This window comes from Prionailurus bengalensis, chromosome C1, assembly GCF_016509475.1.
Source record: "Prionailurus bengalensis isolate Pbe53 chromosome C1, Fcat_Pben_1.1_paternal_pri, whole genome shotgun sequence".
Taxonomy (NCBI): domain Eukaryota; kingdom Metazoa; phylum Chordata; class Mammalia; order Carnivora; family Felidae; genus Prionailurus; species Prionailurus bengalensis.
The window spans coordinates 187,974,621-187,987,308 of NC_057345.1; the positions used below are offsets into that span (position 1 = coordinate 187,974,621).

Below are 12,688 nucleotides of genomic sequence, written 5' to 3' on the forward strand. Positions count from 1 at the left end.
GGACATTTTTAATAAAAGGAAAAAATTGAAACTGTCAAACTGGTGAATCTCACCCATCCTAACTACTGCAGATGCAGAATCAAGGCAAAAACAACAAACCAGACTTTGTGAGTTGCCTTAAACCATTCTCTTCTGAAACTGATCATCTATATCAGCAAATTTGAATTAAGGCATAATAAACAAGGTATTTTTAAAAAGTATTTTATATTGCTTGGATCTGAAGTAAAAGAATAAAGCCTTGGTCCATAAGCAAGGAACATAAGCAAGGAAAGAGGGGGGTTGGAAAAAAAGGCCCGAGACTTTTCTAGAAAATGGATATATAAAAAAAGGAAAAGAGGGCCTGGAGCTCAGCCCTTCATTCAACCCATGTTCCAAGAGAAGGCTAAAGTATATCTTAGAAAACACAATGTGGGAAAGACCAAAAAGTTGAGTGACTAGAAAACTAATTACTGGTAAGTGTACAGGGAAACAGGCACTTTCACACCTTGCTGAAGAGAATGTAAATGACTAGTAATGTTGGATCTTCTTTATAAGGACCTTAGGAGAAAATTTTCAGTTTTTTCATCTCAGTTCTAGAAACAATTGTGCTTTACCTAAGAAACTGATTTGTCTTATCTTAAGGATCTCTAAAATTCATATAATTAATCTCTCTTTACATTTGGCTGTTTTAAAGTTCAGATAGATAAATTTGTATCTCAACAATAACATAAATGTACGGCATGTATTTTATGTATTAAGTTCATTCCTGCCTTCATGTTATTTATTTTATGGTGCTGTATGTAACTTTATTTATTGCCTTAATTAGTTTTATAAATTGCCTTAATAGTGTGTCATATAAATAAAAAGTTCAGACATACATGAATAAAATGGCATGCTTTGAAAAAAATACAATGAAGGACCATTTTAGGGTGTAAAATTTAGGTAAGATATAAAATTAACTCAGGGGAATCCAGTCAAAAGCCAAATAAAGCTGTATTTTTATACTGTACAAAAGAAAATTTACAGTCTTAATGTAACTAGATACATCTAGGGGAAAATTACACATCTCTCAAGAAACACAATATTTAACATCTTAGATATGTTTCTGCATTGCAGACTGATAATGAATTTTATACATCTTTATTTACAATAACTTAAAATATTTTTTCATCTCTGGCAGATATTTACAAGGTCAACAGTGACTATGTTTCACATTTCAACAATCAACAGCATTAACCAATTCAGTAAGACAGTTAAGATAATGGCTTACATGCACCAATAAATGATTTTAAATGTGCGTTTTTTTTCTTCAGCTCTGAAAAAATGAAAGTTTTCACTAGTCCTAGGTTGAAAGGACATCAGTCAATAGAAATCATATTTTCTTCATGCCTATCCTATTTAAATTTTCACCGGCACGAGTCTCTGAATACTTGGGAAATTTATACCAAGCTGTAGGTTGATGCTGGTTTAAAAAAAACAAGAAGAGCTGATCTATACATTCCATATCATTTTATGAAGCAAACATGTGGGATATCTCCTGTTTACTTGACCATTGTGACAGAGACCAGACTATATATTACTATAATAAAACTCTTGAGAAATTGTAGCTCAGGAGAGCTCAGGAGACAAAATAGTGTGAAAATAATTTTTGCACCATAAAAACGGTTTCTCTTAACCAGTTAAAATGAATGTAAAGTCAGCATAATTTTTAGAATGAGAATCAAAAAGATTAACTGGAAAGCAGTTAAGCTTATTACAAATATTTATTTATCCATTTTTTCATAGACTTTAATAACCTGTATACCCAACGTGGGGCTTGAAATTACAACCTTGAGATCAAGAGTCACATGCTCGACTGAGCCAACCAGGCACCCCACAAATATTTTAAAACAATACATGGAGCAATGAACTTATCTCTCAATTCATTGTGGATGATAAAGCTTAAAAAAAAAATCCAAAACCTACATTAGGAATTATTGGAAAGCCAATCTTCTGTTTCCAAGATAGCCTATCAATACGTTACTTTTAAACTACAACCTGATATGAAAAAAAACCACATATATAGAATCTGTTTGCAACATTAGTTAATATATAATTACATTTTGTGTCCCGCCCCCCGAAAATCATTACTTAATAGTTTAAGTAAATCCATTAGATCTTATTGGTTCATGCATTTAAAAAATGAGTATTTTAGCTTTTATTAATGATGTTTTCTGCAAAGAAAAAAAAAAAAACACCCAGAGTGATCATGTACATAAATTATGTAAAAACATACCATTTTGGCCAGTATCATACTTACTGGAAATAACTGCCATTACCCATTTTAAAAGATGCATTTCCATAACTCCCCCCTCAATTTTATTATTAAAAAGCCATCGTATCATACAATATACCAATTTTAGGAATTTCAATACTGATGAGCAGAATCCTTAATTTAAGGAGACATGAAAATGTGCCGTAATGAATAATATTTGGACTTCTTAACTGGTGCTTTTGCTGGAAGTGTAAAACGTTGACATAAGAAAGCCTGAAATGGAATCTTGTAGGTACTGTATACCTATGTTGCAGATCAAAGAATCATTTAGTATTTATTTCCCCCAGGGCTAGAGAGTAATCCTTTATGTTAAAGGGGCCTCATTCCTTAACAGTTAGGTACTTTAAAAAAATTATATTTGGTTGATACATTTTCTTTGGTAAATTTTGTAATCAATGAAGAATTTCCTCTGATACAATTAACACTGAGCTGTTGACACATAAATACAGCAAACCAGTTTGATACCAATTCTGCAGTTGGGGATGGATGGTCCAATTAAGTTCCTTTCTCTTTGAAAATAAAATAATTTCCTTATTGAGCCTACCTCCAGATACACAAAGACTCATATATACTGTAAGCTATACTTAATTCTGATTTTTGTAAAATCTATATTAAGCCTAGAATCATAAAATCAGTCATCTGAATGTGCCTTAATTTGTAAACATTTTCTCAAAATCCAAAGTAAAACATAGAACCTACATTTCTGTACTGTGCTGCCAGTTATTTCACATCATTTCCAGCTTTCGGCTAACTTCTATTCTGAACTGTTTGCTCTCGTGTATATTACTCATGTGACTAATAGTTAAGAGTACAAAAATACTGAAGCAATTGAAGTTACCAAAAGTTTATGATTGTGTGGTCAGGTTTAGAAGGAATGTGTCTATGGAATAGGGGAAGGCTGGGTGATGAGGACTCCTCTAATTCTAATGGCAGGATCACCATACAAATTTCTGGCAATGCCAAAAACCTAATATAATTTAAGTGCACATTGGTTGACTTTATGAATATTATTTCCTATGTATATTCAGTGCCAATATGATATACCCATTAGGTACACAATGCAGATAATACTAAAATTTATGCCTTATATTATCAACATGACCACCCTGGAAATGGAAAATTGTACCAATCTGGTGACTCATGATTTTATTAGCACTGTTTACAATTTCACACTGCATTCCATCTTATAATCTGGCAAATATTCTAATTTTTGAGAATTTAAGTTTTCAATAATTTCTAGTTGGTTTTCAAATAACTTGTTTCTAGAAAGCACTTTAAAAAAATTAAAGTATTACAAATAAGTGTCTCAACCGACTTAGTGGTTTGAAACATGACAATAATCATTCAACTTGAAAGGTAAAAAGTCTTATATTCAGACTGTTTAACATAGCCATAGTATACAAAAGTTGCTCTAAAATTCTTACAGATTTTCTGACCACTGGCATGACCTATTAAACATTTTTAACCTGAAAAGCAAATACATAACTGAAATACTGATTTAAAAAAAACCAAAAACTTAGTTTGTAATCCAAGATTAGAAATGGAGAGCTCTTCCTTGCCAGTGTTTATATAAATAGCATACTACCCCCTAAAGACAGATACTAGTTTTTTAAATTTATAAATGAACATGCAGAGAATTAAATGAGACAACTGATTGTTATTAACTAAAGTATTCAAAAATGGACCCATACAAACCTCACAAAGTGAGGTAGCAGAAACACCCCACTTCATTAAAATATTCACAAAAATAGTGCAAACAAAAAAAAATCTGAAAAGTTATTCTCAGTATTCCAGTGTCTAATAAATAGTTTAATTTAAAGCTACTAAGTGGAATTTGAGAATATACATTGGAAATATTGAGCTTATATAGCTGAGACTACTGCATTTAAGACATTTTATATGGTATATACATTTTAAATGACATTATGGTCACCATTCCATTATGGAATCATAAACTTCACACTATAAACCTTTTTCAATTACATAAGGAAATATTGCTTGTATCTATTCTAAAGCACATGTAAGGTTCTATTTTCTCAACATTAGAAATTAATGGAATGAAATTTATTTAATCTTTTCTTTGCAATACTCCATTGTGCAACACAATTAATTTGCCACCTAGGTGACTGTGAAAGCTGGCTGGCTGATTCAAAAGTTATTTTAAAATAGCTAGAAACACTGATCAAAGCCATTTCTTTGGGTTTATTTTTGCATTTAAATAAATCCCCAGAAATATAATCAACTATAAAATGGCAGCATACAACTGGCATGGGGCAGAAAATAGTAAGGCATAAATTAGAATTAAAAAAATGTATCTATCCTTACATCTGTGGTATAGATACCTACATTTCCAACACTTCCCATCTAGGTTTATTACTCTGCATATTTTCTGGATTTCATACTTTTCTTAATGTGCTATATTCACTAACTACTAGACCAGAAATATAAAGAAACTGCAAAAATGGAGACAGTTACATACCACATTTACCATAGTAGAGTACAGGGAGGCAGTGGGTGTTAATATGCATTTGATGGGAGACAGGAGTTATATTCTGGCTCTGCTTCTTAGTTATGTGAACTTAATCATGTCACAACTGTTTTGAGTCTCAGTTTCCTGAGGATGATATTTGGGGAGCTGGGCTACTAGCTAGATTATTTCTAGGGTCTCGTCTAGCACAAAAATTCTGACTATAATAAACAGGCACAGAAGAGTAACTGGGAGCATAAGAGTGGTGGTAGGGGTCAGTACTTCAAACTATAACCATTTTCCCCCTTCCAGCTTCTCTAACCTGACACAGATGGCATCAGATTGTTTTACTATAGAAAACAAGTATTTTCTCTGTAATGAGCTTTTCCATAGAGAGAAGGACTTTTTCTTATGAAAGGTAAGAAGTATAAAACAACAGGCTGTTAAATAATAAAGTATGCATATTGCTGGTATATATTTGTAACAGCTGTTGTATATCTGAAAACTATTTTGAATTAAATGCCAATAAATAATGCAAATGAATATAAAAAATCTCTTAGAAAATTTGACTTATGGTTTATTAAAACTCATTCCATTTTAGTTATATCTTGCACAGGAAATCTGTTCTAAGACCCTGAATGCACAGTTTGAACTAAATGAAATGTTTCTTCATTAAAGCCAAATCACATAACTTAAAAGAATGGAAAAAATGTTACAGGGTCATGAAACATTAATGGGTATATATACATACAAAATATGCATGTATATACATACAGATAAATAAATTCTTAGAAGTTGAAAGTTTTTCAAAACCAACTTTTCAAGTATAAGATTTTTAACAAAATAAAAGCGAGATTTATATGTATTACAGCTTTTGCTGTAATTTGGTATTGTTGTGTGTGTGTGTGTGTGTGTGTGTGTGTGTGTGCGCGCGCGCGCGCACGCGCTTTAAACCATGCTAGATTTAGATGCCAACATATGTACAACTTGTTGAAATCAAAACAACCCATCAGCCTCCTAAATCAACCGCTGATGGCCAAGATCTTACCCCTTGGTAAGAACAATGCTCTTTTCCTTTCATACCTGAAACTTTGCTTTCCTCAGGATGTTACAGATCTTTACACCTCATTTTTTTTGGCTGCTTTCAAACTCACTTATCTGACATCCCTTAAATTAAAAAAGAGGGACATCTAAAATATGTCTTTGTGATACACACACACACACACACACACAAACACACTCACTCACTCATACACACATCAATACATTTCTATTTATAAACTTTTAACTTTATCCCAGACTTTGGCAATGTTGTAGTAGTAGTATTCGTGGTGTTAGTTCAGTTCAGGTTCTAGGTTTCCATTTTCATATGAGCTGAAAAATGTTATAGACCACCAAATTCAAACAAGCATCTCATCGTTCTTACAAAGATTCTAACAAAGTCCCCTATAAAACAAAACAAACCCTCTTAAAATAAGAAGAGGAGAGGGGAGATTTTCAGATGTGGAAAAAAACAAGAGGCATTTTTCTGATTATTTTATCAAAATCTACTGTAATTTTAATTGGTAGAGATAAAAATTTAAACTTTGTTAATTAAATACTTGCTTTCTATAAATTCAGTATATTTTTCTTTCACAATAAAATGTCTAAATGTATAAAGCACTAATAGCTCTGATGTATTTTGTGGAAGGATAATGTATATCAGTTCAAGTCACAATACACAGATTTTTAAAAAACCAATATATTCTCTTTTTTTCAATCAAGCATTAGAGCCTGAGACCCAAAAGAACTTATACTGAAATCTTACCCAACCAAATCAGAACTAAAAAAAATTTTTTTTCACTAATAATGTTTTTTGTAGCCTCTTAGCACAATTACCAAAATGATACTTACATACATTCAACACCTAGCTTACTGGCATGATTTCCAAGTTTTATAAAAATGAGAAACTTTTGCAGATATATGATCAGAAGGTACACAAATTGCATTACACTAAACATAAAGGCAGTGTGGTCCTTGTCGGAGAAATCAAGTCAGTACCCCCTGGTAGAAATGTTCTATAAAAATGTGTCACGTTGAAGCATCAGTGTTTTCAGCCAATTATCTGTCCCTGATGTATTTCCTTAAAGTATATGATCTATCAGGACTTCAGGTTTCTTAATCCAAAATATCTGACTGAATTTAGGTACATCTAGAAAGCAGCTGAAAGGGCTTCTCCAATAGTCTGACATCACAGAAAGCAAGTTGAGAAATCCCCCTCTTTACCTGAAGACGTACTTGTTCTACTTCAGTCATCATCAGCTCACAAAGGAAAAGAAAAAAACCTATCAAAACTTCCCCTCGCACACACAGTCCCACACAAGCTAAACAAAAACCACCCCTCCCCCTCCCCCAACAAACCCCAGCACCAAAGTGTCAATCATTCCTGGGAAATAGAACATGCCCCTTGGATTCTCTGATTTGTTAGTTGTTCAAACTTTAAGGACAGAAATGACCTATGTCCTTGTGGGGAGGAGGGAAGACATGTTAATAATGACTATAGAGCCATTGAGAAAGTGCATTATCAATTAAACAATTTTGAGCCCTGCCCTCCAAAGGAGGGGGCCATAACGTGATTTAAATGCCTCAGTAACTGAACCTTGTGTCCTGGAGATAAAGGAGATGGGGGGAAAAAGAGCCACCCACATTTTAATGAAAAAGTGCAGCAGTCTACCACCTTTCCCCATGCTTCTCAAGAAAATGATTGCACAGACTCAGAGAAGTCCAAAGTCATAGCAGAATCTCTGAGGCACTCCTGGTTAAAAGAGAAAAAAATATGATCCAGTAATCTCCACAGTTCTATAAATTATGAGAACAAACCCGTTTTGTTTTGTTTTTAAACAAAAGCCAAAGAATCAATTCATAGGGATCATATACACCATTTCCTCTAACGTATCCTCAGTCTCACAGTGCTGAAATGGGACCGATCAGCCTACGATGGATTGCACATCACCCACAGAGAAAGGAAGGTATGGAAGATGCATACATTTTATACTGCTTCACAAACACATTTACAAGGAATAAGGTGAAGAGAAGATAGAGGAAGGAGGAAAAAAGAAAACCTTATTGCTGTTTCCATACAAAATACAGTATGAAGATACCTAAACTAAATCAAATCTGATTACGATGACCAATTTTTTCACAATGTGGGATGAAGTGTCTTCATGTACAATGAAATGTTCAGTTTAAAAGGTAAGCAAAAAGATGAGAGAGGATGTCAGAACTACACCTGGGATATTAGCTGCATATTGAAACTTGGGGATCGAGACTGCTTGGTTAAAGGAGCTCCTGGGCTAAGGAGCTCTTTACCTTCTCCAGCTTGACCTAGCCGGTCTTCCTGTAGACTGATAGTTGAGTATCGATTAACATTGTTAGCTGCTAGATTAGTAACTCCCTCAGTGCCAACCCCAATGCTGGTACTTGCTTGACTGCCATTTACATAGTCAAATGATTTACTTGAGGAAGCACTGGCTGTCCGGATTAGACTTAAACTATTGGCTTTTGGCACCACCTGGCCAGCAGGCAGGCTCAGGTGTTTCTTCATCGGTGTCAGCTCGATTGAATCTACACTAAGATCAGTTGGTTGCTGTACATACTGCCTGCGAATGACTGAATCTCGAGGGCTCTCACTGGATTTGATGACAGAAGCTGTTTCTTTATCCTTAGCTGAACGCCCAGCTGCTACTTTCCTTAAGCTTCCCCTCTGAGAAGAGGAGGATGGTTTGGTCCCAATTGGCTGACTGCTGAGGGAGGCCCCTGATGAAAAGCCTTCATCTGCATCATTTAGGTTTACCGACTCTTCTCCTCCATTTACACCCTCAGCACCTAAAAAACAAATCAGACACACTCAGCAATAGCTAAGTTAAAAAAGAAGGAATTGTGAATAAAAACTCAACTGACCTTATCTCTTGGGTAACGTTTGCTATAGGTTGGAAATGACCCTGTTATCAAATCAACACTTACCCTAAATAATTTAGGGGAAGAAATCTTAATCTGCACAGAATTCTCATATGCTATCCATTGTGTTTATTCAGTTTTAATTAGTCCAGCTTTAGTAAGACTATCCACAAACAAACTTAGTATCTCAGTATTTAGGCATATAAAACAACTTCAGGTGAAATACATTTTGTTACTAATCTTTATAATACACCCTTGTCAATTTGAGGTGATGATATCTATCTGATTTAAAAAAATCAAAAGGTTTTCCTCATATCTTCCTTAACCCACCATAAAACAGACCATTCAAGAGTCACCCTTCTAATTTCAGTCACCCAGAATAATGTCAAACTCATTATTCCTACAGGCAAACCCTTTTTAAAAAGGGCAGTAAGATTTTACATTTACTCAACAGCTAAGTGCTTCTACATGGCTTTAAAGCTTTTAACATGGAACTAGTAGATTTTCTAACTCTAAAAAACTGTATATTGTTTCCAGTAACATCGTAATTATATTTTGTCTTATGGGCATATCTACTCACTGGTTTCCATATTTTCTTGACAAATTAATGTGAAGGAAATATTTGATTATCAGTAACTAGCAGAGATAGCTATAAGGATTTTTAGTTTCTATAGTATGTACATCTGTAATAATTTAGATTTTTAGTCTTGAGATGTAGTATTGTTATAATCACAAGATAATGTGTGTCCCATTATGTTTCGTGCAGAAACTGCAGTTAACAAAAGAATCCTTACCTTGGGATTTTGTTAGAAGGGAAGAAGCGTATCTAATATATTTAATTTGGGTTTTCCAGAAAGCCCAATTCTCTTACTGAAAGTATGATCAACAATCTCTTAACGGATAGCAGTTTGCTACATCATTACATATGTTTGCCAGACTGCAAGAAAGGTTTAATCTGAATCCACATATAGATATAAATATTACAGTTAAGGTATTAGGAAAAAATTCTAAACAAATACTACTTTGAGATATAGGTTATCTAAGTAAAATACACATAAAATATTTAAACACAATCTTTATTTAACATAGTACCTGGAAAAATAAAAAATAGTTTCTTAAATATATTTTCTTATATGGATTAGTTATTTCCTTCCTTCAAAAGAAGAACAAAATAGACTATCCTTAAAGCAGAAGGCATGTTGTTATTATATCCAGCAGTTTAATAATTAACCATCATGCAAAGCCATATGAAAATGCAGCTGACACCACTTCTCTCAACCCCTTCTTCAAAAGAGTATATAACGTACCTCAAAATGAAACTTTATATTATATTCACATGGTATCATCTTAACAATTTACTTACAGTTAGTATAAAGAAATCCAAAATACCCAAGAAAAGGTATTTACTGGTTCACAATTGATATCAGTAACATAAAACTGTAGTGAACAAAAATGTATCATCAGATATATATCTATTTATACTGAGGAAAGGAGACTGAGAGACTTAGTGGTAGCATCTAAATTTTGCCTCATGCGGATCTGATGCCCAAGCAATATGGCCATAAAAGAGATGATGATAACATAAAAGCCACCATGCAAGAGAATCTACAGATATTGCATATACCAAGAAATGCTGTTTCAATACAATTGAATACTAATATACTTTAATTATAGGCATTGTCCTCAGTTTAGTAAGAATTTTAAAACCAACTTTAATTTTTTATTAATGTTTATTTGTTTTTGAGAGAGATAGAGCACAAGCAGGGCAGGGGCAGAGAGAGGGGGACAGAGGATCCAAAGTGGGCTGTGCGCTGACAGCAGAGAGCTCAATGTGGGAATGGAACTCACAAACTGTGAGATCATGACCTAAGCCAAAGCTGGATGCTGAACCGACTAAGCCACCCAGGCGCCCCTAAATCCAACTTTAAAAGTTACAAATAAAATGTTACTTGACAATCAGGGTAAGGGAAGGCGATGGGTTTATAGTCTCCCTTCAATTTCAATACATAACAAATATAATTTTAATTGTAAAATGATTTAAAACCATCATACTAGAAAATTCTTTTAAAAGGCCAAATATTGATGTTAATACAAAAGCTCCAGCAGACTTCAGAATTACCAAAACTTTACATAGGTTTTAGTAATTTCCTTCCTTCTATTTAAAAAACCTCAAGGAATAAAAAGGCAGTTATGTCTCACAACTTTTTTTCCTTTCTATTTTTTCCCTGGATGATGATAACTCTACTCATGATCTGCAGGGAAGATAACCAAAAAGGATCTTTAATGAAATTTTCCATTCATGTCTGCCTTTTCTTATAAATTTAGCTCCTTCTGAAATTGATGTAAAGATATAATTAATCTAGATTAAAAGGCAAAATAATTTTTCAGAAATTTCAAACACATTGAAGGAACTTATTCCTCTTTCCTTGTGGCAATACCCCACTCTCACAAACTTAAATTTTACCAGTGATAGTAAATATTAAAAGAGGCCATTTTAAAAGAACTACTATTTCGGTTCCTTTTTCAAACTATATGACTTTTGATGAACTGGAAGAAATGTTCCAACCTAATCCCACACTCTCTAGAATTTCATCAAGCATTAATTAACATAGTACTACATTTAGCACAAATAATCAACATTCTAAGAATGGTAGTATATATATCAAGTGGCTCATTTAGTCATCAGGAATGTTGAGAAACAGGCTGTTGTTCAATTTAGGCCTACTATGGGTTCAACATCAATTCATATACTTATTTTTATGCCTTTTTGACTATCTCAGGGATAACAAAGAGATACAGAGAAACTGAAAAGGGAAGGCTGCATCTTTCACAGGATCTCTGTGAAACAGCACCAACTTTTTGGGGTCCTTAGATCATGCACATGCAACACTGTTAAATGAAGTCAGGTCAATGTGGGCAAATGGGCAAAGGAACAGAGGACAGATTTAAATTCTTACTGAGCATGCTCAAACGCTAATGCACCAAAGAGCAAGAGACTTCCCTAAGGTGGAAGGTAACTGCTCCATATATGTTTGGTCTTAAGTAAAAATATATAACTTATTTTAAAATTATTTGCTATATTTTATTAATTAGTGTAAAGGTTCCAGAGTAGCAATACATTAAATAATGAAAAACTTAGGCTACAGTTCCCTCTTTCACAAAGCCAACTCCTATGAGCATTACATGTAAAACGGCAAATAAATAGTTTCCTATTGGAGAAAAGTGTTCTTTTACAGATGGTGGTGGTGGTGGTGGTGGTGGTGGTGGTGGTGGTGGTGGGTGGTGATGGTGGTGGTGGTGGTGGTGGTGGTTGTGGTGATTTGGGGGTAAAAATAAATTCTCATTTTGAGATACCGACATTGTGGAAACAAGATCTACTAGGATACCTGAACTCTAAATAACACATTTCAATTCTGTTTGGAAGCTATCTAAGACAACCATCAATATTTACAATAAATGATAAAATGCATTGTCCACCAGGATAGCACATTTATAGAGGAAAGAGGCCAGTAGTTTACTAGTTAGACCCAGGTGACTTGACCCACAGACTGTAAAAAGTGATCAATACTGGTTTACTCTGTCAAAGAGATAAGAAATTCTTGTTAACTGACCAACCTGGACTTAGAGATAAATCGGCCAGCTCCACTTTAGTCCAATTTCCCAAAGATAATGTATGAATGTTTTAAAACTCTCTTCATATATTAAGGAATAAATTATTATATACAAGAAATCAATTCATATTGTCATGTCCATTGGGTGCATTTTTCCTTTCCCAATGTTAGAATAAACATGCTCAGTAATAAAAAAATCCCAAGCATTTTGGAGATAGGCCTCTGCCTTGTTAGTAGCCATGCCAAGCTGTTCTTTGATTACACAGAATGCAGATTCCAGGCCAGCACAAATGGTAACTAAAGATTGTACCTGACCTGGTGCTAGGCATATGGGGAGGTGTGCTTTGCAAGGAGGAGCTAATACACCCTGGGATAGTGGAA

The 12,688-nt window shown here is 34.0% G+C and overlaps 1 protein-coding gene across 4 annotated transcripts in view; it reads right to left on the minus strand.

Annotated features, from left to right (window-relative positions):
* Nucleotides 1-953: 953 nt before the first annotated feature.
* FAM126B (family with sequence similarity 126 member B) overlaps nucleotides 954-12,688 on the minus strand; it is a 91,515-nt gene continuing 79,780 nt past the window's right edge. For all 4 annotated transcript variants that reach the window (XM_043577454.1, XM_043577452.1, XM_043577453.1 and 1 more), the window contains one exon: nucleotides 954-8,624. In XM_043577454.1, the coding sequence (XP_043433389.1) occupies nucleotides 8,023-8,624 (602 nt within the window). In that variant the 3' untranslated portion in view covers nucleotides 954-8,022. The remainder of the gene's footprint in view (nucleotides 8,625-12,688) is intronic.